The following is a 25,030-nucleotide window of genomic DNA, read 5'->3' as shown; positions in this document are numbered from 1 at the left end:
AGGAGGCGGTACGGCCCCGGGCCGCCCGCGGAGCCCTGGGTGCTGTAGTGACGGCCGCCGCAGCCAGCGCGGCTCCGCCTAGCTCTCCCCGCCATAGTGCGGGTGGAGGCCATGGACGTCAACCAGTCCAAGCAGGAGCACTTGCTGGCTCTGAAAGGTACCGACAGCGCGGCCCCGCCGGCGCCCGCCCGGCCCTGGTCCGGTGGTGAAACAGCGTGTCCGATCCGCAGCCGAGGGTGTTTCTCCTCTCCGTCTCAAGAGGAGGTGGATCAGAGCAGGGCCCGGCCCTGGGGCCCGCGGTGGGTGGTGCCCCAGGGCACAAGGAGGCGGCGGGGGCTACTCTGAAATACCCCACACACGGGTGTGCAGCTGGCGTGGGGGTGCAGCAGGGCTGCTCGGCGTGTCCGTGCTTTGCACAAGACTTCGGTTGTGAGAAAACGTTTAGTTAAAATTTCCAGTTCCCCTGCTGCCTCTTTTGTTTGTTTTTCATGACGAGTGGACGTAGTCTTAAACTATGCCGGGGAGGTTTTAGACTGGGCATTAGGAGGGATTTCTTCACAGAAAGGGGGTTTAGGGCTGCCTGGGAGGTGATGGAGTCACCACCGTGGAGGTGTTTGAGGAAGGGCCTGGACGTGGCATTTGGTACCGTGCTCTGGTTGACATGGTGGTGTTCAGTCATAGGTTGGACTCCATGATCTCAGAAGCCTTTTCCAACCCAGTTGGTTCTCTGGATTCCTCTTTGGGTGGATTTTGCCCTTTTCACCTTGTGCTTAATGCATAGCTGCCAGGCCTACTTTCTTGATTTGGGGATCACAAATAGTGAAAATAAAATTGTGTATGTCTCCTGCATGCCTTGCAAAATTAATACAAGAAAGCCCTCTGAAGTTTTTGATAATTTCTGAATAATAAATGCTGCTAGTTATGTTGGTGCGATAAACAGTTGGTTAAAATCTCAATTCTGCAAGCATTCTAGATCAGTGAGGATGCCCAGATGGATCAAGTAGTGCAGGTGTGGGGTTCATTTCAGAGCCTATCTTCTAGTATTAAAACACTCCTGGACAGAGTTTGTAATGGTATCTGCATGTCACAGTAAAATCTGTTAACCATAATTCAAAGTTCAACAAGCCTTTTTCAAATATGTATATGTATATACACACAGAACAAGGTCAAAAACTGGAGAACGTGAAACATCATCAGCTGACGATACCAATGCATTTTGATAGTAACTAATTCAAAGCAAAAAGTTTTATGATGGGTCATTTTACTTTCATAAGAAACCAGTGCAGTCCTTTGGCTTGTATTGAATTTGGTGCAGTGTCCAGGCTGTATATTTTGCAAAAGAAGTGAGAAAGATGTGAGGGCTTCTTTGCATTGTGACTATACGAAAGAGAATGTTGAGAGTGCAATGATTAGGCAATCCTGGATTTTATTATTTTAATATCATTTTATATTACTGATCAGGGAACCTGAAATGATTGCAAACTTCTTAAGAGGGTGGGAAAACAGGAGACCAATAGAGTGCATGTTATACTTATGTTTCATAATAGTGTTTGTAGTTTTTCCTCCACCATGCTGCTGCATTTAATGTATTCTTTGTATGAAAGTATAAAGCCTTTGAGTACTTAATGAGTCTTTTAATTATTCTAAAAGTCTAATAGATAAAGGAATTATCAGTTCCTTGAATTAAGGTTGCATGTATTGCTTGACAGCTCTGAGACTAAAACTGAATGTTGTAGTTCTGATATGAAATGGAAACAGGCAACTTTTATTTGCCTAGAGCACTTCCCTTTTAACTTTTTACTTTAAAAACTGCTGTATCAGTCAATACTATTTCAGGAAGGGTTTTTGTAACACACATGTTGCTTTATATGCCCTGGCTTAAAATATTGATGTGTAGGAGAAAAACATTAAAAAAAATTGTCGGCTACATTTCAGAAGATAGGCAGTAGTAATTGTATGTCTTTTAAGATACATCACAATAACATAGCAAGAATAGTGACGGATGGCAAGTGTGAGATGGTGACAGAAAAAGAATTCTCTTGCGAAGGGACTGTGTTGAATAAACAGTATGCATGTGGATAATGTTCACTGTACTGAAGTTACACTGGTAGTGGTGGAATACAGCCACTAATGTTCAGCCTAGATAAAGTAGAATGTTCTAATACATATCTCACTTATTTTTACTACCTGATTCTTTTTTGAAAAATGTCCTAGCAATGTTTGTCTTAATATGGTAGTATCTTATTGTTTTATAATACTTCTACTTTAGGTCCTGTTTTCCACTGATCTTTGCATCAAGGAAAAGGAAAGGGCAAGGAAATTCTAGTAAATAAGATGTTTCAGTCTAGATTTGAGAATCCTAATCAAGACACTGTTTTCCTAAGACTGTTTTCCTAAGAATCACTGGATTCCTACGGTAGAAGCATGGAAGTGGTCTTACATTATCGACCACATCAGAGAGATGTAATAAAACTGCAGAAATTTGCAGAAGCAGCAGTGAAGGAGTTTCCCATTCATCAGTTACCAAGATTTGCACCCTGGTTTCCAAATGATTTATACAGACTTCCCCTCAAACCAAAAAAACGGGCACCTGTTATTTCTCGTGAGGAAGCAGAAGAATTAAAACATCTTTCTACACCTTCAGAATATATTATAGGATCTCCTGATTATGACTGCACAAAGAATCTCCTTGATTTTCAGTCTAGCATGAAACATGGTTCAACTTTAATCCAAGCACAAGCTGTTCACAGACCAGTTGACTTGGACTATCAAGGACAACCACCACCTAAAGGAAAACAAAAGTTGAAAAGGTCCTGGAGTGTCTCTCTCCCTAGCGCTAAACTCAAAGAAAAGATTCTTCCTTTATCTCAAGAACTGCAAAATAATTTGGAAAGACTAAAACTGCATGCATTTTATAGAGCGAAGTGGACAATTGAACAATCTATTTGTAATAATCAGAATTTGGAGGACATGTGGATAAAATTGAATAGACTCATCAAGGAGAATGAATTGCCCTCTTGCAATGCTACTATCCGAAGATCTGTGGGACAGATATGGATTTTCTGTGATATATTATACTGTGAATATGTTAGAAATATTCTTAGGGAAAAGCTAAGCCTTACAGATAAAATGAATTTGCTTGTACATAAATATGGAATTATATTTAGTTTATAAATTTTTTATAATAATAAAATTACTTTCTGGAGTACTGGAGTTTTTAAGCAGTTTAGAATATAGAGACTTTAGAACAACTGATGAATTAATAAGCAAAAAACTACTTATATTAATTTGCTACAGTTTTCTAACTAATGATATATTTCTTTAACTTTGTTTTGCCTGAATACTTATGGTTCAATTAAGATTAGTAGGTTTCTGTTTGGCTTAGTACTGCATTTTGTAGCTTTTCTCTACCTTGGTGGTCTAAAAGAAAAAATTAAAGTAGAATTTCCAGGCTGTTTTGGCAAGCTGTGTCAGATAATAAAATCTATGCTTTCAGTTGAACAAAGTACATCCTTTCTGCTTCTTTGAAATTAGGAGAAGGAAAAGTGTTTTTAAATGAGTTGTAATAATTGCTAGAGACCCCTGGTGGCCTAGTGGTTAGCGTGCAGGACTTTCACTGCTGCGACCACGGGTTCAAATCCCGGTCTCCTGGCCTGATGGAGGTCGTTAGCCCTGTGTGGCCATCTATCTATGAGAAGGACACTCTAAACAAACCTACGTCCTGAGGACCTCACTGCCATTGTCCAAGCTTGCTTGGCCCCGGCAGATGAACCTTAGGATTAAAGGGTGGGCTCAGTTCAGCGCAGGCTGTGTCTCACCTAAAAAATCCATTGCGCAGGCTGGAAAGGTAAAAGACCTTTCCCCAAATCTTCGTTCATGAAGATGGGCCATTATTATTAATAATTGCTATTATATCTCTAATTACTTTTGCCATTAAGACTTTCAAAATCTAATTATTTCCTGAAAGTAAAGTGTGTGAGAGTCTTTTTTAATGAAGGCATATCCCTCGCATGAAGTACAAACTTATTTTATGTGGCATGAATGCGCTGTCTTAGTGATGTTAGCTGTATTTTCACTGAAATACTACTGATAGCTTCAGTAGAAATTGTGTGCTGAAAAATCTGAACAAAGTTGGTTTACAGCTTTGGTAATAAGATTTTTTTTCCCGATGTTTCTGTTGTTTTGTCTCTAATTATATTGGGGAACAAGAAAGCACTAGTGAGCATTAGAAAGCACTTCCAGCTATGAGTGAGGAAATTAAGAAATGAGACTTCTATACATAAACCTCTGTTTGTTGTCATTATGGAAGGTAAAGGTCTCGGGGATTTAAACAGTCATAAAAGGTTGAGTTCATCATGACTTTTTGTCACCTGAAAGAATAAAGTTTTTGAAGGTCATACTGTCCTTGCTCAATCAAATGTTTAGAGGGTCAGTAGAGAAGTTAAACTGGGATTGATATGACTGCAAGGTATGCATTTCTCTTAGGCACTTCTGCTAACTCTGAATAGTTTTGCTCTAGCTGGAGATCAAGGTCTATGGCATCTGGAAAAGGAGAAAAACAAATGTATTTGTAGATTGTTAGATTATCATTAATGCTAATCAAATAAAAGTGTGCATAAGCTTAACAGATTCCTCTGTATAAAAATAAGTAAACTCCCCTTGGACTTTTACTTACATTTTTTATGACATCCTTATGTTGAATAATTATATTTTATTATAGGCATTACATTTTTTTTAATATTAAAATTAAGGATATTGCTCAGTTTGGGTCATTGACATGTATTTTTGAACTCTGACTGAATTTTAAGGGGGTCTTATATTTACATTTGGGGTGTTTATGCCATTTAATATGACCACTTAGCAAAATCAGTGCAAAACGCTCTCTAGTGTAAATGCGGGTCGTTATTAGTTTTGTAACTTCTGCAGCCAAATTATTTCACTGAAATTATATTTCTGAGTTTAACATTAATAGTAACAAAGTTTCTTTGTGCATCAGCATTTTTGAAGATATAATGAAGTAGAATGCAATGTGATTTGAATTTTATTTGATGTTGTATTTTGTGTCTGGGATCTTAGAAGAAAAGTGCTAAGACATTGTCTGCAAAGATACTGTATTTTCTAATATTAATTTGGTAGTCTTATTTAATAAAATAATATATATATTATATATGGTAGTTTTTCTCTGTTTTGACTTCATTCTGTGATTTATTTATTTATTGCCTGAAACATGACTAAACTTTCTTTAGAAATAGTCAGCAACTACTAGTTTATACAGGCTTGGTGTAAATTTGAATAAAATTAAATAATGCCAATAATATAGTCCCACTATATTTATTTGATATACTGACAAAAGAGCTAAATAAGCATCTTACTAAACAGAAGGAGGGATCACTGTCACTGTGGCTACCAGCTTTCTGCTGCTTTAGGTTGGCTTATATGTGAATAATGATAGATGCTCTTCTAGCTATGAACACCTCAGCTGGGTAACTGTCATGTAATAAAGAGCGAACACCACCTGAGGCTGCCCTACAGAATTATTACAGTCTTGAGTAGCACCAGTGTACCAGCTGAAATCCAGGCTTTCATTTTGTTCTGTTCAAGAAATGCTTAGTTCATATGCATGTACAATTCAGTATTTTATGTTTTTAATATTCAATGTTAAATGTGGTTCTCCATTTACTCTGTTTTATATATCTTTTTAATATGCCTCATGGTTTTAAACTTTCAGAAGTCATATTTTTCCACTTTTCACCATAACAAGGAGAAAATGTTACCTTTTTTATGTGGAAAGTGAGAATTGTTTGTGTCAATGCTAACTTGCATAGGTCTGCTGTACGGTAGTGTAAGTTCTTGTGAACCAACAGAAACCACTGTACCCAAATGTATATCGAAGTAATTGAATTCTTTACAACACTGGAAACAGGGAATGCTATCTGGATATATAAGTTGTAGAAAAGTGCAATAAAAATAAAACCGCAATACGTGTATCAGTGCAAGGATGTTGACTAACTTGTTGTAGTCAAGAGAAATCCTTTTGGTTTATTTTTTAGTTTTAGTTGGTTTTGTGTTTATTAAGTTTCAAAGAAAGAAAACCCAATGATTTTTACATATTCAGATCAACACCTAAGGTTACAAATGCTCAATTTTGTTTTGTGTGAATGGTTTCATGATAAGCTATATACAAGATTAGGGCTGTGGTTAATGTAAATAAGGAAGAATTCGTTTAAAAAGTAGCATCTTAAATCTATTATATAAGTAAAAATAATGTAATTTTGAATATGAGTTAAAATAGACTTTGAAAATACCACTTTCTTGAAGTATAGTTTTTTAAGTAGCAAAATCTCAATGATTTTGATTTTGTCAGTATCAGTAAAATGGTTTTGTTGTTCCTCAGGTTTTTGTGATGGTTTTGCTGGCTTGAGTTTAAAGGTTGTGGCTTAAAGAAAAAGCAGTTCTATAAATAGTGTAGGCCTTTAGACTTGTAACTCTACCTTGTGTATGTGTTATAGATTAGGGTGTAAATGCAATTCCTTATAGACTGGTGTTTGACTGAAAGGATCTGTCTTAGCCATCATGTCCTGTTCTAGAGCAATGAGGATTACAGGACAGGTGCTTAACTGAAGAAGTCCACAAAAAAATTAAACTGGTACACTTCTGAAGACCACAAAGCCCTTAACGCTGTAACAGGTATAAGACCTTTAGCACATAAAATTGAAAGCAGTAGGTGTTAGTGCACCAAGGGAACAAAGGAGGAGGGAGCAATGCCATTACCAGTATTGGATCTCAGAAGAGATGGGAATTTTCTTATGTTGTGAAAGGCCAGCTGATCCAAGAAGGTGTTACCCTTTTTCAGGCTAAGATTGTTTGGTGGTTGTGGTTTGTTGGGGCTTTTTGGTGGAGTGGAAGGAGAGCAAGACAAAATTATACTTTAAAAAAAATTTAAAAATATTTGTTTAATTGACCTGTGGTTTATTTTCTGATTTTTGCAGTGATGAGGCTAACCAAACCTACTTTATTCACTAATATTCCTGTGACTTGTGAAGAAAGAGATTTGCCAGGTAAATCTTTTGTACTGACTGATTGTTGTGTATGTCTTACCAGGTTTAAGCAGTGTGACCATCTAAGACTCAGATGTTAGAGGATTCTAATGATCTCCCCTAGAGGGGGGACTCTGAAACAGCAGTATATTTTAGATTTGGTAATAATTAAAGGAAGGTACCAAAGTGCACTCTACAGCTCTTGACCTACAGCTTTGAAAGCTTAGTGATGATACTCAAATGCATGATCTCAAAGTCTGAGCAATTAACACAAAATTGAAGGCAGTTCTGTGAGAGAAATGTGTAAGTGGAGAAAGCTCGTCATTACTGTCTTTTTTTATCTGGAGAAAAGACCCTGGTAATTAGAACCAACACGTGAATGTTCTGTGGAAAACAATTTTGCAAGACTGGTTTTGAATTGTGTTATGCTTAGTGTGCCATCGTAAATTGGAAATCCCTGAGTTGTCACACAGAAATAGTTGAAGTGTAGAAGTCTAGTATAAGAGTCAAAGGGAAGATTCAAGAAAGAGGATTGTGTGGAAATACAAAGCAAGCAGGGGAAGAAAGTAAGTGAGGTTAATTAGTTCTGTTATGTACTGTGCTTTACTTGGGTAGAATTTCCCTTAAAATTCAGTGTTAATTTGAGCTATGCCTTTGGGATTGTGCCCTTCAGTATGTATACTGAATAAATTATTGGACACAAGTGCGTGGAAGTTAAATTATAATTTAAAGGCAGGCCTATAGATATGTATTTCCCCCTAAATAAGTTTATTGTAAAATAAATATATCTAAAAATAAACTACAACTAAGTAAGTGATTAAGTGTCTAACTTAAATGTAGACAAACCTTTAGACTTAGCAAATATGTAATTAATAGTAACTTGATATTTCTACAGGTAATCTCTTTAATCAACTCATGAAAGATGATCCTTCTACTGTAAAGGGTGCAGAAACTTTGATGTTAGGAGAAATGCTGACTCTGCCTCAAAATTTTGGGTAAGAATGAATTATTGTAACTGTAACATGCAAGGTTTAGGATTCATTTAATAATAATGTGTTTATTAATTCTCTTTCTAATTGAACACCATTGTCATGCAATGAGATTTTCAGTCATTTTAAAAATAACCTGTGGTTTGATTTATAAATCTCTCTATATATTTGTGGGTGTGCTGCCTGATTTTTCTTTTCTGTAGCATGACTGAATTTAATAAGCATTGAAAGTTGGAAGAGATTTACAGCTGTGCGTGAATGACTAATGTAATGCTTTGCTATAAACCCCATCTTATATTAACAGAGTTTACTACCGTGATGCTTTGGGTACTGGAAGCCATCTTCTTATTCTTCTCAGATATTGAGCTGGAAAAAAAATCTGATTTGTTTGCTCTCTTTTGAAGCTGTTTGTCTTAAGAGGATGGCTTCAGAAGTATGGATGTGAAGATGCCAATATTCTTCTAGGATTTAATCTGGCAAACGTGTGTGTGTATATGTTTTTTAAATTAGAACTAAAAGGTGTTTCAGTGACATGTTCTGGTTTTTTAGTAACTGTTACTAAAAATATTTTTTTTTCCTGAACTGCAGAAACATATTTCTGGGTGAGACGTTTTCCAGTTATATTAGTGTGCACAATGATAGTAATCAGGTTGTCAAGGACATACTGGTGAAGGTATGTGAAGATAAATCCACTTAATTTATAAAAAAAATTATGAGTATGTTTTCTGACAATATATTGTATATATATAATGCTAATATATAGGCTTTAGGAAATACGTGTCATTTTTTCCAATCCAGAAAATATACTTGGAAACAGTAAGACACAAAAATAGAAATTATTATAGATATCTTTAAAGATTGAAATGAAAAATTATGATTGTGTTAAAAATGGGTATATTACAGAATCACAGAGTTGTTAAGGTTGGAAAAGACCTCTAAGATCAACAAGTCCGACTGTTAACCCAGCACTGCCAAGGCCACCACTAAACCATGTCCCTAAGTGCCGCATCTACACTGTCCCCACAGGGTTAGTGACTCAACCACTTCCCTGGACAGCCTGTTCCAATGCTTGACAACCCTTTTGGCGAAGAAATTGTTACTGCTATCCAATCTCAGCCTTCCCTGGGTAAACTTGAGGCCATTTGCTCTTGTCCTATTGCGTGTAACTTACGAGAAGAGACCAACCCCCATCTTGCTATGATCTCCTTTCAAGCATTTCTAGATAGCAACATGGTCCCTCCCCTGAGCCTCCTTTTCTCCAGGCTAAATGCCCCCAGCTCCCTCAGCCACCCCTCATCAGACATGTGCTCCAGACCCTTCACCAATTTCATTGCCCTTCTCTGGACACACACCTTTCTATGCAAAGCTTCTCTGAAGAATTGGTCTAGCAAAACTTTCACAGCTAAAAATATGGAGTTATATTCACTTACTTGCATACTCAATGAGGTTGTCAAAACAAGTCTATGTAAACTGTACACTGGTTTGTATTTTGTATGAGTTATTTTCTAGTGCATTTGTTGTTTTGCATTTTCTGTTGAACAAATAAAACACTGAGAGTAGAAATTCCAGAAGTCATTGTGGAACTCAATGTAAAAAGCAAATAGAGATTTTGTAAGTTGCATATTAAAGGACTAGACCACTTACAAGTTTTCGAACTTTTCTTTAGCTTTGATGAGTTTCATCATCTTAACATATAACATGTATGAAAGCGTGTAGGGTACAAAATGCTCAGTGAAACCTAGTACTTTATAATGTAAAGTTACTTTTCTTTAGATGGTTTTAAGCAGCTGCATTTCTAACCAATGCTTTGTTTTTCTGTCTCCAGGCTGATCTTCAGACAAGTTCTCAGCGTTTGAACCTTTCAGCTTCTAGTGCTGCAGTGGCAGAACTTAAACCTGACTGTTGCATTGATGATGTGATCCATCATGAAGTAAAGGAAATAGGAACACACATGTAAGGTTTTAAATTTTTCTGTTATTGAATGAACTTAAATGAAACTGCAGCACAAGCATGCTATTCTGCTTCTGATATAGCATAGGTTTAAAGTAACTCAAAATTATTTTTTAAAAAATTGTTTCTTTTCAGCTTAGTTTGTGCAGTAAGTTACACTACGCAGACTGGAGAGAAGATGTATTTCAGAAAGTTCTTCAAATTTCAGGTATTGCATGAAGTATTCCACTCTACTTTTAATAAGTGTGTGAGTCTGGAAAACTCATTTTAAAACATTTGACACTTCAAAAGCACTTTTATGTACCAAAAATCTGTTCACTTTTAAAAGTGAACTATTAAAAGCCATCACTTCAAACTTCACATGAACTGATGGTTTCTAATTGTCATACAGGTAAACATTTCAGAAATAATATTACATCTTACAATTTTTTTTAATTTATAGAGAAAAAATTACTCTTAAAAAATCCCTTTTTATAGCAGCCAGCTTTATGACTATTTTTAAACAGAACAAACATTTTTCATTCTGACTTTGATACATCTAACCATTGAGTTTACAGTGTAAAATTCTGATTTTTCTTTTAGTGAGTGTAGCCTTTTTTAAACTGGAACTTAGTGATTTGTTTTTTAAAGGAATCTAAGCAAAGATGTCTGATGTACTATATCTAATTAATATCCACAGAAGTAATTGGCATAGTTGAAACCTTTTGTTCCATCACACATATTTCAAGACTTGAGATTAGAGTAACTGAGGAAAGCAGGAAAATACTGTAATCTGTGGACTGGTTCTGGCAAGAAAGAGTCTATTTTAGCTGTGTATTTAATGGCTGTTTGGGGATTTTTTAGAGAAATATGTTAAGATTTGGATAATTGTGGGCTCTTCCTCATGGAATGGAAGATACTCTCACAGAAGTATCTGGCAGTACAGGAGCATTATATAGTTTAGTCCTGAAGTTGTGTCAGGGGTGGTTTAGATTGGATATTAGGAAAAAGTTCTTCACCCATAGGGTGGTTGAGCACTGGAACAGGCTGCCCAGGGAAGTGGTCACAGCACCAAGCTGACAGACTTCAGGAAGTGTTTGGACAATACTCTCGGGCACATGGTGTGACTCTTGGGGATGATCCTGTACAAGGCTGGGAGTTGGACTTGAAGATCCGTGTGGGTCCCTTCCCACTCAGGATATTTTGTGATTCTATGAGGTGATTCCATTTTGTAGTTTTCTAGTATTCTGTCTAGGTACTTCAGAAAAAAGTATTTCAGTCTTTAGAAGGTTAAATTGCCATTAATTACAAAGAACATGTGGATATCGCCTTTTGCAACCGGACATGTCTATCTCGTATTGGCCTTTTTAGCCACCAGCACACTTGTAGCAAACGTGGGTAGAGCCCTCCCCAAATCTTTGTTCGCGAAGCCTAGCCATGATGATGACAAAGAACATCCAAGTACTGTTAGTATTACCTGTGGGCCTTGAAATGGCACAAACTGATTAATCAAAGATGTGTTTCTTGGCAATCCTAGGGAAAATCATTCCATATCAGTTTTTGTGTTACGCTCCCTCTGAATGCAGAATCTCTTCAGTGTTTCTTCATCTTTAGTGAAGTTAATTTTCATCTTTGTGTGCTTTGTTGTGCTCTCCTTGTGAAACTGTTTCCATTTCTCCATTCTTTGTCCCTCGGTTTAGTGTTGGCTACCTCTGTCCCCTCTAGGCTTTCTCTGATCACTTGCACATACATCTGCAGGTTTTCATGTCTCATATTCTCTCTGTTCCTTACCTTTGTTCTTGCCAGAGCTTTGTCTAAGATGTTGATTTGTCTCCTTTAGATTTTATATGTAAACTTATTTGTGCACATTTTTCCAGGGTCTACATGCATGTTGTAATTGCTGTGGTTTTTAACTGAATCCACCGCAGACAACTTAATTGTCAAAATAGCTAAGGCTAGCTATCTGTCAAATTTGAAGCCCTTCCTACAAAGAAGGAAGCATAAGAGCTTCTTAAAAGTTACATATATATATACACTTTTACACCATTCTGTAAATACCCTCTGATTCATTATGAGAAAAACTCTTCACTGAGACATTTTTGCTGTTATTTTTTAGATTTGACATCGAGACACCACCTAGAATATCTGAGAACAAACATAAAGAAGAAGTGTTATAGAACACTAAACCATTTCTTTACAATGGGAATTGATGGCTGCTTGTGATCAAGATGCCACCAGCTATTTTATAACAAAAAAAATTCTCTTTGACAGATTCTCAGCTTTTTCAATTACATTTTTTATCATCTTTTAAGTTGAACTGGTTATAATCAGCTTCTTTTTTAAAACATCATACATAGTTTAATTCTGATTGATAGTGCCTTTATGTTCCAAAGCTTTCTCTGAGTAATAACAGCATTATGCTTAAATGGAGAAGGAATGATTCTTTCTGGGGTTTGGTTGTTGTTTAGCTTTGGTGGGTGATTTGTGAAGCTCACAATAATTATTTGTATTTTACTGGAAGGCCACTTGAAATTTACTGCAATGAATGGAAAGACTTTATTTATCAGAAGAGAGAGAAAAAAATCAGCATGTAGAAAAATTACTAAAAAGCTTACTGAAGCAAAATATTTGGCTGAAAAAAGCCCTACTCAACCAGCAAAGACCTAAATTAAAATTTTAACTTTTTTTCTGACTAGAGAGAGAGATAGTTATGAATACTGGAAAGATTTGAACTTTATGCCTGTTATAGTGCAGAAATCTCTCTGAAGACAACTTTTTAATCTTGAATTCTGCAGTGCTAAAAGATTTGTTTACAACTTGGAATGTTAGGGGTCTCTTAGGATGCAGTGCATTTATGTGCAAACAAAAAAAGTTTCCCTACGTAAAGGCAAATAAATGTCTTCAGGAATAGAATTTAAATTTGTTTCCTTACAAGTGTAATAGAAGATTTTTTCTTTCAGTTACATCACTGTATATACACTTCATATTTGAATGTGTTAACCGTAGTGGCTTTATGCAAAAATTCAAGTACTTAAGAACCAACACTTGAGAATCGCTTTTATGTCGTGGAGTTGCTTTCTTTTGCTGATCGAATCTCATAAGACTCAAATGATGTATTGGATTTTTTATTTTTTGAAACAGCTACATTTTCAAGAAGGAAGTGAAGGCTAGTGTGGTTTTTTGTTAAAGCTAGTCACATGAATAGTTCTCTAGTTCATTTGTTTTAGAGAAGCCCTCAGCAACTTTTTCTGCAGAGCTCCTAAGTACTTGTAAATATTAGATAATTCTTGCTTACTCTTGAAAACAAGTGCAGACCACTTCAGGATCCAGGATGAATGTGATGTTATTTTAAAGACATAGATCTACTTAGAGCACTAGATTTGTCTGGTTTTTTAAGAGGCCAGTGCTTAGGTCGAGAGTTACTTGTTTTCAGTGTGAGAAAACTGCTTAGTAGGAAAGCAGTCTAGTATGCACAACTAAGAAGCAGCAAGTACATACTCTTAGTTGTGGGGCTTTAGCCGAGTCAGTTGTATCACATATTCCATTATGTGCCTGTTATGTGTAAGATCAAAAAGAAAAATAACACTTCAGTAAAAGACCCTAGTGCTTCGAAACAGTTTATGCTGACGTTGTCTGAGAAACCAATTGTCCATCTTTTTTTCCATTTCATTCAGGTTCTTAAACCACTAGATGTGAAAACCAAATTCTACAATGCTGAGGTGAGATCTGTGTGTATTTGGGTTTGTTTTGGTGTGCTGGGTTTATTACTTCATAATAGGTGGTTAGATTAAATTCAAAGTGCTTTGTATGTACACCTTTCTGAGAAAGGCGATCAGTTTTAGAAGGGAATAAATGATGATAGATATATATTGTTTAGTTTTAAAATAGGCTCTTGATTCAGGGTTGAAAGAGATGGTAACTAAGATAGACATGTCAAGACCTTAATGTAATTGACTGATAATTTTGCATATTTTCCAGTTGCCCATGAACTCACATACTTTCGGTTATTATTTGTATATTTAGGCTGGTAGAGTGCGTACTGTAAGGGAGATAAATTGTTCATAAAGCAGGTGACAATTTATCAGAGTGGGGAAAATTTAAATTTAAATATTTTTAAATTTAAATTACTTAAATTTAACTTAAATGTAATTATGACCATTCCATTCAGTAATTTAATTTTTAGGTTTGTGACAGTTACACACAGCACTTTGAAACTATATGACCTTATATATGCCAGGCATATTTATTTGGACATATTTGATTATTTATGGTAAGAATTTGCTAGATGTATGTAGGCCACAGGCTTCAAACCATACGTTGATCAGGTGTGAGATAGGATTGGAACATAAGCACATGATTGCATTTAGAACTGCTGTTATCCGTAAGTGGGAATGTCTGGAAATGTCTTCTGCTGTGGTTTAACAACAAAAGAAAACAACAAAAATAATCCTAAAAAAAAGGTAATTCCTCTTGGAGCAAAATAAACCCGTATTTAGTGTCTGCATTATATTATTGTTTCAGATATTGAGTGTATGTTAGGGGAGAGAGGGACAGATACCTTAAATGTTGCTATCTCTCTATACTTCCTGTGTAAATTTTGTTTTGTGATGAAACACTAATGGAAATCAAAACCTTTTTAAGGTAAATTCTGGGCAAACTTTTGACATAGATCAAAAGTATTCTTTGTTTTTACAAAATTGTTATACTGACTGGTCTTGAACTCCAGTTCTCAATTAGCTACCAATTCCTCATGGTAGAGATCTGTGGGAAGCTTTTGTGTTTGAGCTGGTGTGTGTGGGTTTGGGTTTTGGTTTTTTTTCTCTGTAAAGGTTTTAAAAGGCTGTTTGAATGCCTTTTGTTCTTCATGTTCATGACTTTGTGCAAGTCCCATTACTGTCTTAGCCATATGATTGATTGAAAGAAATTAAAAAAAAATATTTTGGATGATATTAACTGAGCAATTTTCATTTACCTAGGAAACGGATATAGTACCTCTCCTATTTAATTTCTGGAAGTATGTAAAGTGTTGCTATATGTTGTGACCATAGAATTGAAATAAATTTTAAAAAACTAGAAATAAGTCTTTGATTAGATGTTGTGTGTGATACTACATTGCTATGAAAGCACCAAGGCATTGATCCTGACTATTATCCTTGGGAGCAGGGGAGAAAAAAAAATGGTATGTGTCAGTTATTTAGTTAACTAAAGGTCTCTAAAGGTTGTCTAACCAGTTAAACTGTTATCATTAATATTACAGGTATGATGCTGTCTGTTCATAATGCCTTTCACTAAAATTATTTTCTATTAATATTCTAATGATAATCCATAATTTAATTTTTTTCTAAGACAAGGAATGATGCTGAACCTAATCTTCTTGCTTGTTGCTTATATTGCAGTAGCATCCAAATCGAGTCAATCACTAAAATTTGTGCACGGAACACATGCCCTGTTGCCCTAACCTGCTGCAATTCCAGTATTGAATTACCTGCCCTGGCCTATAGAAACTCTCTCCCTGACTTTGATGTGCCTTGGAAAAGGCTTTGTAAAAGGTTCTGTTCCTGCAAACATGCACGAGGAGGCAAATATGCAGACACCTAAGATAAGAAAGTTTGCAATTAAAACTGAGTTTTTGGAATGATGGATATTTAAAAAAGTTTTTCCTGATAGTATGCCAAATTTTGTTATAACTTGCTACATTGTAGCTTTGCTAGGACACATTACCACACTGGGGTTTTTTTGAGGCCTTATGTATGTGGATACCTCAAATTATCTGTAAAATGACAGGGACTGTTTTTCCATTTCATATACAACCCATTGCATGGATTTAAATTTAGGACAAACTTGAAACGTGCTCAAAAACTCCCTTTTTTTTGATCAGTTTGTTCTACCATATCTTGTCTGTGATTTGTGTGCCGTAAGATCTACTTTGGATTAGTTCTGAAGCAAGGCTAGTAAACCATGTAACCATACTAGCTATAAGTTATTAGAAATGTAGTTGTCATCTTTGTTTGCATCCATTTTTATTTATGTTTCTGTCTTACTAATGCTATCTTGTTTAGATGGTGCAAAAAAGTGCAGAAATGCATTTTATTTGAAAGTTAGCCTCCTTTTTCTTTAACATTTAACCCTAATTTCTCTAATGTGTTCTTTTTTTTTATTTTTCCATTAGAGTGACCTCAGTTCTGTGGTAATTTTTATTTATTTTTTTATAAATATGTATACTTTTTTAATTGCTTACCTGTTTCTGTGCTTGTTATTGACATTCTTTTACAAACATAATGGAAAAGCAATGTTTGTTCTGCCTATCATAAACAGATGTTTTCTTGTTTTTATATGTGCAACTAATCACTTAAATTGTTAGCTCTTTCTTTAATACCCATTGTTGAAACTCAGAGTTGATTATTACAGATTCTTGCTTGTGGGAGTCCTCCTATAAAATACCTTACCAAAATTTTACTAGATTCATTATTTGAAAACAGGAGTGATTCTCTCCTAAATTTTTTCATATTTTGACCCTTGGAAATGTAGGTTTCACTACAGCAGTGCTTGTGTAAGCTGTGACAGAACTTTTCACATCTAGTTGGTGGAGACAGTGGGTTTGAGGAGAGAGCAGCAGTTGGATATCCTTTGTTCCTTTTGCTAGCTGGAACTGCACTTTCCAACTTTTAATTGCATGTAACAGTTGATTGAATTAGTATGATACTTCTACTGCAGTCTGATTTCACTTTAAGGTGTGCCTTATATTAAAATATAGTGCATATTTTTAAGTATTTAAGGGGGGGTGTTAAACCATGTGATATTAAACCAAATTACGAATAACAACAAACTAACTTGCTTTTTCATTATGCTGCTTGTTTTTTCTTTTCCTTTTCAAATTAGCTTTTCTAAATTTCTGCCTCTGGTTGCTGCTTTGAAAACAACTAAAATTTGGGTAAATGGACACTTTGAGCAATGGATTTTTGGGATATAAATGGTATCAATTTTAGTGACAGTAGTAATGATTACTTAGAACCATGTTTTAGTTGGGGTTGTTTCCAGGTCCTGAAAACATGAGGTGTGTCTGTAACCCATGGAGCCTGCACAGTTTTCATTGCCATATATATGCTATTGTCTGGTTTTTGTGCCTTATAAACACAGTAAACAACAGAAAGTTACACAACAGTTGTGTATTTCTCCTTCTAATATGTTTGAGACTAAACATATTTTGACTGTTTTGTCTCACTTTTATTTTGTAATTTACCAGCAGGACTCCATTTGTATAAAAAAGTGATTTATTTAAACTGATTAAAAAGAAACTGTAAGCTTCTTTCTGCTTATAAGTACTCATAAAAGTACTTTTTAAAAATTTATCATAACAAAATACTCAAACTGCTTCAATCTGAATCTGTAGTCTACACTATTTCAGTTGGAAGTGGCCTACAACAATCATTTAGACCAACTGCCTGAATCAGTAACTCTTCTGTAAATACAAATTTGGTTGCTACCCCTTTTTTTATTTAAGTTAGCAATTTGGTTTCGTTTTTCATTTCTCTGGGGGCTCTTACCTCTAGTAGACTGATCCTGTGCCCTGAGATTTTTAGAGTTGCAAAATTACTTCATTGGTTTGCAATTCCACAAAATAAGTGAGGCAAAACCATGCATTTTCATCTTTGGAAGTGTAACAGCCTTAGCTTTCATTTCTGTACCAGAATTGGTCCTTCAATACCATCTTTTAGCATTAGCTTCAGAAGTTCTGAAGGTACAGCACCAGTTAAATTGTCAGATGCATACAGTATTGGTAACCTTTGGCATGATGGAGCTGAGTGAGAGAGGAGGCTGGATTTTGTGTTTTAGCCAGAATGCCAGTGTTTCATAATAATAATAAAATCTCAGAGCATGTACATGAAATATTTTTTTCAGTTAAAGAAAAAAACACACACTTACTTAAATTTTTTTATACAGCTTGATGCACTAGTCATCTGGCATGGCATGTTGTGCACTGCAATTCCTTACCATTTATTCTATTTTTAAAATTTTTTTAATAATTTGGATTAAAGCTTGAGTTGCTATTAAGTTGATGGAAGTCTTGGGAAGTGGTGAACTGATGCATTACAAATAAGCAATAGCTAGAACATAGCAAAATTATCCCACATCCATTGTTTGGCAAGATACCTGTTGACTAACACTTTTGCTCCTATTGTTACTGGGATTAAGGTTTTTTCTTTCATTAATTAATTTGATTTGCAGGCATGAACTAAACACGTGTGATTTTTTTTAACAATAGGACTGTCTACTCTTTTTAATAACACTAATCACATTTTCATGAACTTGCACTTTTGTTTTTTTCCAGACAGACGAAGTGTTTCTGGAAGCTCAAATTCAGAATATCACTACCTCTCCAATGTTTATGGAGAAGGTTTCTTTAGAGCCATCTATGATGTACAGTGTTGCAGAACTGAACACAGTTGACACAGTAGGGAAAAGGTATGTTCATATTCAGGATACTTAACTTTGAAACTCTTTGTATTAGGATTTAATGAGATATAAGCATTACAGTTAGTTGGCTGTAATGGAAGGATTGCACTTCTTTGCTTGATTAAAAAGATCAAATTCCTGTTATGTATTCAACTGTAAAATCTGTTCCGTTTTTCTTTTCATAGAAACTGTTCTTAAAACTTCATAATTCTACCTAGTAATCTCCAGCCTAATCCTCAAATAATTTGTAACATGGATGACATGGTAACATGAAAACATACTATTTTTTCAGTATCTCCTGTATCATATTTAACCAATATCTGGTTCTGACTTGATCTCTGTGTACATACTTAGCCTTACAGGACCTGATATGTCCTTGCTTCCTATCAGTAGAGTGGTAACTGTTTTCAATTGTTCTAATCATGATCTAGCAAGGCAGCAGTCAAGGCGAATCAGTGGAACACCCATATAGGATCTTAAAATATAAAAATTTGTTATGGTGAAATAAATTAAATTTCATTTAGTGTGTGTTAGTAGAACACCAAATACAAGAATAACTGACTACTGTGATACAAAAGCTTGTGAAGTTAATTTCAGCTGTTTGTGCTTTGCACTTGCTTGGGTTTTTGGAGCAGGTGATGTTTGACTGCTTCTCTAGAGGGGGCTAAAGTGAAAACTCTGTCTTCTTGCCTGTTGAAGGGGTCACCTGTAATATAGAGGAGCATTGTTCTTATAAAGTGTTTGCATCTGCTGTAATGATTTTTGAACAGGAATCTTAGTTTCATTATGCTGAGATTTACTGTGAGGGAAACCAAACAGCAAAAGAAAAATTACCAGCATTGTTGTTTAAATGCTAAGACGCCAGATAGTAAATTATACTGTATTTCCATCTCATATCTCTCTGGCTCAGATGAATAAGAATAGGTTTTTTTCCCCACAGTCCTTGGTGGTACATAAATTCTAGTATTGTTTTCTGTTGTGTTAAAAACAGAAAACTGTTCTGTGGGTTATGCCATTAATAAAGTATGAACACACACACACACTGAGTAAGACTGGTGATAGATGGGGAAAAAAGGTGGGGTTCTTAAGTCTTCTTCAAAAGAACTGTTTAAATTAAGACCCAGTGTGTTTTTTTTTTTGTTCAGTGAGTCTACTTTTGGCGCAAGGACTTACTTACAACCTATGGATACACGTCAATACTTGTACTGTCTAAAACCAAAGCAAGAATTTGCAGAGAAAGCTGGAGTAATAAAAGGTGTAACAGTGATTGGTAAACTAGATATTGTATGGAAAACTAATCTGGGTGAACGAGGAAGGCTGCAAACTAGCCAGCTCCAAAGAATGGTAAGGTTAATTTAAGCGTTAACTTAGCGCTCATTTCTAAGGCAACTCAACGAACAATTTAATAATGACTTGGAAAATGCGAGCTGCTTACTTTCTGAACCTCATTTTGTATTCACATGTTTCTATATGTGTTACAGAGTTATTTCCTGTATTTCTTCAGTGAAGTGTGGATAACTTAATGGACTGTGCATTTTAGTTGCCAAAATCAAGTAACCAGTGTTGCAAAATACATTGGTTAGAATAAAATTATCTTTGAGTAACAATTTTTATGTATAATATTATCTGTCTTTCATATCCGCAATTTTGATTGAATCTATTCTATTCTAGTTGATTTATAAATTGATCACGAATTTTAAGTGGTATTTACTAGCTTGCTTAAGTTAGCTACACATTGTGTCTACTCTAATGCCTAAACCTGACTTGCATCTTTTCAATTGAGGATGGTAAGAGAGATATGGAAGAATAGTTAAAAAAACTTAGAGAAATGAATCTTAGTCTGAGTTTACAAAGCTTATAATTGGGTCTCTACCTCTGTCTTTCCCCCACTCCTCATCTTCTAGGAACTGAGGAATTCTGTAGGGAAATCATACTGACTGAGAACAAGGCAAGCAAACTTGGATCCTGGAAATTCACAGCTAGTCACTGAAACTTCTCTTTATTTTTAATTGAAGTGTTAAGTGTGTGTATAACCCCATCAAATTAGAAACTGCCCTTTTTTGTGAACTTAAGTTACTCCTGTTACTTTGAAACTTGTTGCTTATTTTTTAACAATAAACTGTCTCATTTTCAACTGAGCTTTCCTATCATTTCTCTTAAAGACAGATTTTTTTCCCCCTCCCTAAATCAGTATTGTCTCACACTGCATCCCTTCTTTTTGAACATTTGAGTATTGCACATGAAGCACACTCCATGATTAGTTTTGGTCATCTGTCATTGGTTTGTGCCTCATGATTAACAGAGAAACATGAGCAATCTTGTGTACTTTAAGCAACATATGTTTTTAGAAAAGCAGCAAATAGTTGGGGTTTTTCCCTTTTGAGTTGCAGTGTGTGCATCTCCCTCTTGTCTTCTCCTAATTTTTTAAGTGCTGTCAGATTACTTAATCTCTTGGCTTCGTTCATCTTTGATGATTTTCATCCTAATCCATTTGCTAGCCTTATTGTTGCCCCCAACACCCAGAATTTTGCCTGTACTGTGCTCCTCCTGTCATTGTTATGGTTCAGATCAGAAATGCATTTTTGAAACAACTATCCTGGATTACCTCCACATACCATAATTTGGTTGGGGGTTTTTTGTGGAATGGTCTTGGAATTCACAACTACATTCTTTTCGGGTGACATTAAACCAGACAGATGCATCTCCATAGTATGCCAAGGGTATTCCACCTGCTCACAGGCATTCAGTGCAGGACTAGACTAGAACCAGACCAAAGTTTAACGTTATTCTTGAGCAGGACAAGCGAGGAATTGTCTAGTTGATTCCATACTTTCAAGCAATTACCTCAATTTTGGATGAAAGCTACCTTGCTCTTTGTGATGTTACTTCAAGGCCTTTACCTCTAGCCATCAGTTCTTAGAGGTATCTCATTTCTAAGCTCAACACTATGTGCCAGAATAGGTTTTCTCATGTACTCTGTTTTGATTTGGCCAGTTGCTGCTAAATTTATTCTATAAAATACTGCTTGTATTGTGCATTTGTGTATGGGTTTTTTTCCCCTTAATGTATCTCTTAAAGAAGAGCTCAGTGTTACGGCAAACAGTGTTATGTTGAGGGAACTGAGTATAATTTTTCCAGTCCACTCCTCCCTGTGACCTAATGCAGCTGAATATATTTGTATTTTTCCAGGGCTGAATAATTACTTCTCTTTCTTGAAAGGTTCCAAATGTACACTGCTCAACTGGTCTGAAATCCCCATTGGCTTGACATCCCTTTGCTTACTGTAATGTCCAATTAAATATGCTTTCTAAAATGTCATCTGTCACTAGTCTGTAATGAACTGTATGTGACTAAAACCTGTTTCAAGCACTAGCTTTCTGAACCTCTTCAGGAATATCTTTCAATCAAACTGTAAATACAACTTTCACTACAGCATGATTTTATCAGTGGACTTGCAACATGTGCAACAACTAAGCCTTATCAGGCAGGACAAATTTTTCCCTTATTTTTTCCTAACCATCTATCATTTGTGGGGATTGAAAATCTAAACCTGCTTTTTATCTGCAGATTACCAATTTGAATTAGCCCTGGTTGGTTGTAACTAGGATATTTACCACAGGTTTGTCAGTAGACCGTATGAAATGTGTTTTGACTGTTGACAGAACTGGATAGTTGATAAGCATTCATATCATGTGACTTTCTAACTGGTGGCAATTAATTATTTTGGCAGAAGCTTGGAGGACTGAAATGGCAGGGAGAATGAGCAGCCTCTTATTTCTCAGGATGTGGAATAGTGGTGGGTTTATGCAGGAAAATTTTACTTACACTGTCCATGTAGATCTGTTATCTGCCTAACAGGTCTCAGGATAAAGCAGATCTTCTCAGGAACTGTATATGGCTGTTCAGATTTTAAGGATGTAAACTATCTGGAAAACAGTAATAACGATCATCCTTATCTAATGAATTGTTAAACCTGTGAAGAAGGTGATCATCAGCAGTGGATGGAGAACTGGTGTGATTTGCATACTAATCAAAAGCACAGAGTAAATCTCCTTTCTTCAAATTTCTCTTATTCCAAACTTCTTGCAGTAAAGGAAAACTTGAGTAGTAAAAACTTCAACTTCACTATTTAAAATCTGAGTATACATTCTTCTTCCTTTTCAGGCTCCTGGCTATGGTGATGTAAGGCTTTCTTTGGAGACAATACCAGACACTGTAAATTTGGAAGAACCTTTTGACATTACATGTAAAATAACAAATTGCAGGTAACCATATCAAATGATTCTTGTGCTTTTTCAGGAGTGGGTAAGTTGTGGCTGGTTTTGTTTCATTTTTCAATACTTTCTCCTCAAACAAGTTAAACATGGTCTTTACTGTGAGTTGTAGTAACACAAAACTGCTTGAAACACATCTTATGAATTACAATGATTTTTAAAAATAAACAAAACAATAAAATAGCCCATTCTGTTATGATCTGTTAATACTGTCTGAACTAGGAGATTGCCAAAAATTTGTAGAGGAATTCCATGGAGCTGTCTGCAGTATTATTTAAGATTGTACTTCATACTTTAATCACAAATCGTCTTAGGGTTGCAAAAGTGATACTTAAATGAAATAATTCTAAATAGAAGTTGAGGGCAGGGACTAAAGCATGTATTTAGTCTGCAGATACTTCTCATGAAAATCTTGTAGTCCATCCAAAATGTTAGCAGTATTAGTTATCCACTACTGTTAAATGCATGACAGGATGCTCGTGTCAAACAAAGCTGAACTATTGTGTGTCAAAGTAAATCTTGCCTGCTGCCTTAAAATTATTTATAAATTCTTGATTAATAGTAACCTGAATAATAATCAAGCTTTCACATGTCTGCAGTCCTTGAGTGCTTAAAAAAGCCCACAGGTTTATTCTTGTTTTTCAATTTTCTCTAGCAGTGAAAGGACTATGGATCTGGTTTTAGAAATGTGCAATACTAATTCCATCCACTGGTGTGGAGTTTCAGGAAGGCAACTTGGAAAGCTGCACCCGAGTTCATCCCTCCACCTTGCACTTACATTGTTGTCTTCAGTGCAGGGATTGCAAGTAAGGCATTAGCACAGTTTTGTTATAAAATAGCTGTTTTATAAGTTTAACAATTCTTTCTAATACGAACTCCTAAAAATATTTTTCCTTTCTAGAGTGTCTCTGGCTTAAGACTTACAGACACGTTTTTGAAGAGAACATACGAGTATGATGATATTGCACAAGTCTGTGTAGTTTCTTCTGAAGTCAAACAAAGCTGAAGAAAAAAATTCTGTGGTTCTGCTGTGCTTGCTTTTTTTTACCAACTTCTTGATGTTTTTGCCATCAAATCATACTAAAGTATGTACAAACAAACAAAATCCCTATATAGCTGTAAATGTAATTGTGATGATTTAATTTCTCTGAGCATTTCTTGAATGTTTTAAAATCTTTTAAAAACATGCATATGCATTTTAACTACTAAAAATAAAACCTTTGAAAAAAGTATAGCTCTAGCAAATTGTATTGCAGTAACATAACATCACCTCAGCATGGGAATGAGATTGATAAAAATAGTAGCAATTTATACTTAAAAATAATTATAATTACAAAGGTAAGTATTTAAACCATTTAAAAATGATGGTTCAGACAAAACTGCTTCAGTTTGAAGGAACTGACCATTTAAAGAGAAGTTCCTGGAATCTAAACCCCTAAAAGAAATATTTTGGGGTACCTTGCATGGCAGTGTTTTGCATTGTACATGCACAGACATAGGAAGTACAACCTGATAAAGGTATGACATGAGAGAGTGCAGCTGGCACTGTTGGGGCACTGGCAGCTACAAAGTGGATTATCAGCCAAAGACTCTGCTGGTTGTGGCTCAGTCTTTGAAAAGGAGTAATACAGCAAATCTGTCCCAGTTATCTGCAGTCATGAGCAGAGTTGTGTGTCCCTGCAATACAGGGCATGCTGTAACAGGCAATTTGTTTCCCAGTTAGTAGGGAACTGAAAACTAAAATAGCAGAGTTCAGGCTTTTTTTTTATTGTTAAACTGAGGTGGTGGAAATTACTCTTCCCATCCCAGAAGCATTTAAATAGATTTTTAAGAAAAAGAAGTTAAAAAAATCCCGTGCATTGCTGCCTTAGATCAAGTTGTCCAAAACATATACAGGAAGGAATTCAGTCAAGCACTAAAATGTACTTTCCACTAGCTTTGTTTTGACAAAAGATGGAAATATTTTTGGCTGAAATATCTATGGTCACCCAGAGGTAGCCATTTAATAGAGAAAATGGTGACTGTCTTTGCTAGTTTAACACTAAGTAAACTAGTGTTAAAGATTCTAATCAACAGCTTCTTGTATTTCTTAGCTGCCATGTTGGTAATTAGCAACCTTAGTTAGTTTTGACAGTATTTTACTTAAGGCTTTCCTATGCATAAAATCTGTAAGTGTAGAATTCAATTTTGAAATATTGTATAAATTTAGGACCAGCTTCGTAAAATGAGGGAATTAGTCCATACAGGAAAAAAAATTAATTAGAACTGAATCCTGACTATCTAATAAATTGCAGAGCAACCAACATGAACAGGTACTTTAAAGAATGCAATTTACCTGTTACATTAG

General features: G+C 35.5%; 2 protein-coding genes across 5 annotated transcripts; both read left to right on the top strand.

The window, feature by feature from the left end:
• Positions 1-44: 44 nt before the first annotated feature.
• On the top strand, positions 45-3,505 carry LOC113961330 (shieldin complex subunit 3-like). Its single transcript, XM_027671611.1, has 2 exons — positions 45-157; positions 2,270-3,505. The coding sequence occupies exon 2, from the start codon at positions 2,425-2,427 to the stop codon at positions 3,172-3,174; it is 750 nt and encodes a 249-aa protein (XP_027527412.1). The 5' UTR covers positions 45-157; positions 2,270-2,424; the 3' UTR covers positions 3,175-3,505.
• Positions 45-23,975, top strand: TRAPPC13 (trafficking protein particle complex 13). 4 transcript variants are annotated; one of them, XM_027671606.1, is made up of 13 exons: positions 45-157; positions 6,990-7,058; positions 7,933-8,032; positions 8,615-8,699; positions 9,852-9,979; positions 10,112-10,184; positions 13,630-13,674; positions 16,125-16,142; positions 18,285-18,418; positions 19,555-19,753; positions 22,574-22,674; positions 23,342-23,489; positions 23,585-23,975. In XM_027671606.1, the coding sequence occupies exons 1-13, from the start codon at positions 112-114 to the stop codon at positions 23,687-23,689; spliced, it is 1,251 nt and encodes a 416-aa protein (XP_027527407.1). In that variant the 5' UTR covers positions 45-111; the 3' UTR covers positions 23,690-23,975. The 4 variants fall into 4 exon arrangements, with proteins under 4 accessions (XP_027527407.1, XP_027527406.1, XP_027527408.1 ...); XM_027671605.1 differs by having other exon boundaries at positions 23,339-23,489; XM_027671607.1 differs by lacking the exon at positions 16,125-16,142 and having other exon boundaries at positions 23,339-23,489.
• Positions 23,976-25,030: the final 1,055 nt, after the last annotated feature.

This window comes from Neopelma chrysocephalum, unplaced genomic scaffold (genome assembly GCF_003984885.1).
Source record: "Neopelma chrysocephalum unplaced genomic scaffold, ASM398488v2 Primary Assembly neopelma1_97102, whole genome shotgun sequence".
Taxonomy (NCBI): Eukaryota; Metazoa; Chordata; class Aves; order Passeriformes; family Pipridae; genus Neopelma; species Neopelma chrysocephalum.
Note: the sequence above shows the minus strand (reverse complement) of the source record. Positions and strands in the feature narration are given on the sequence as shown.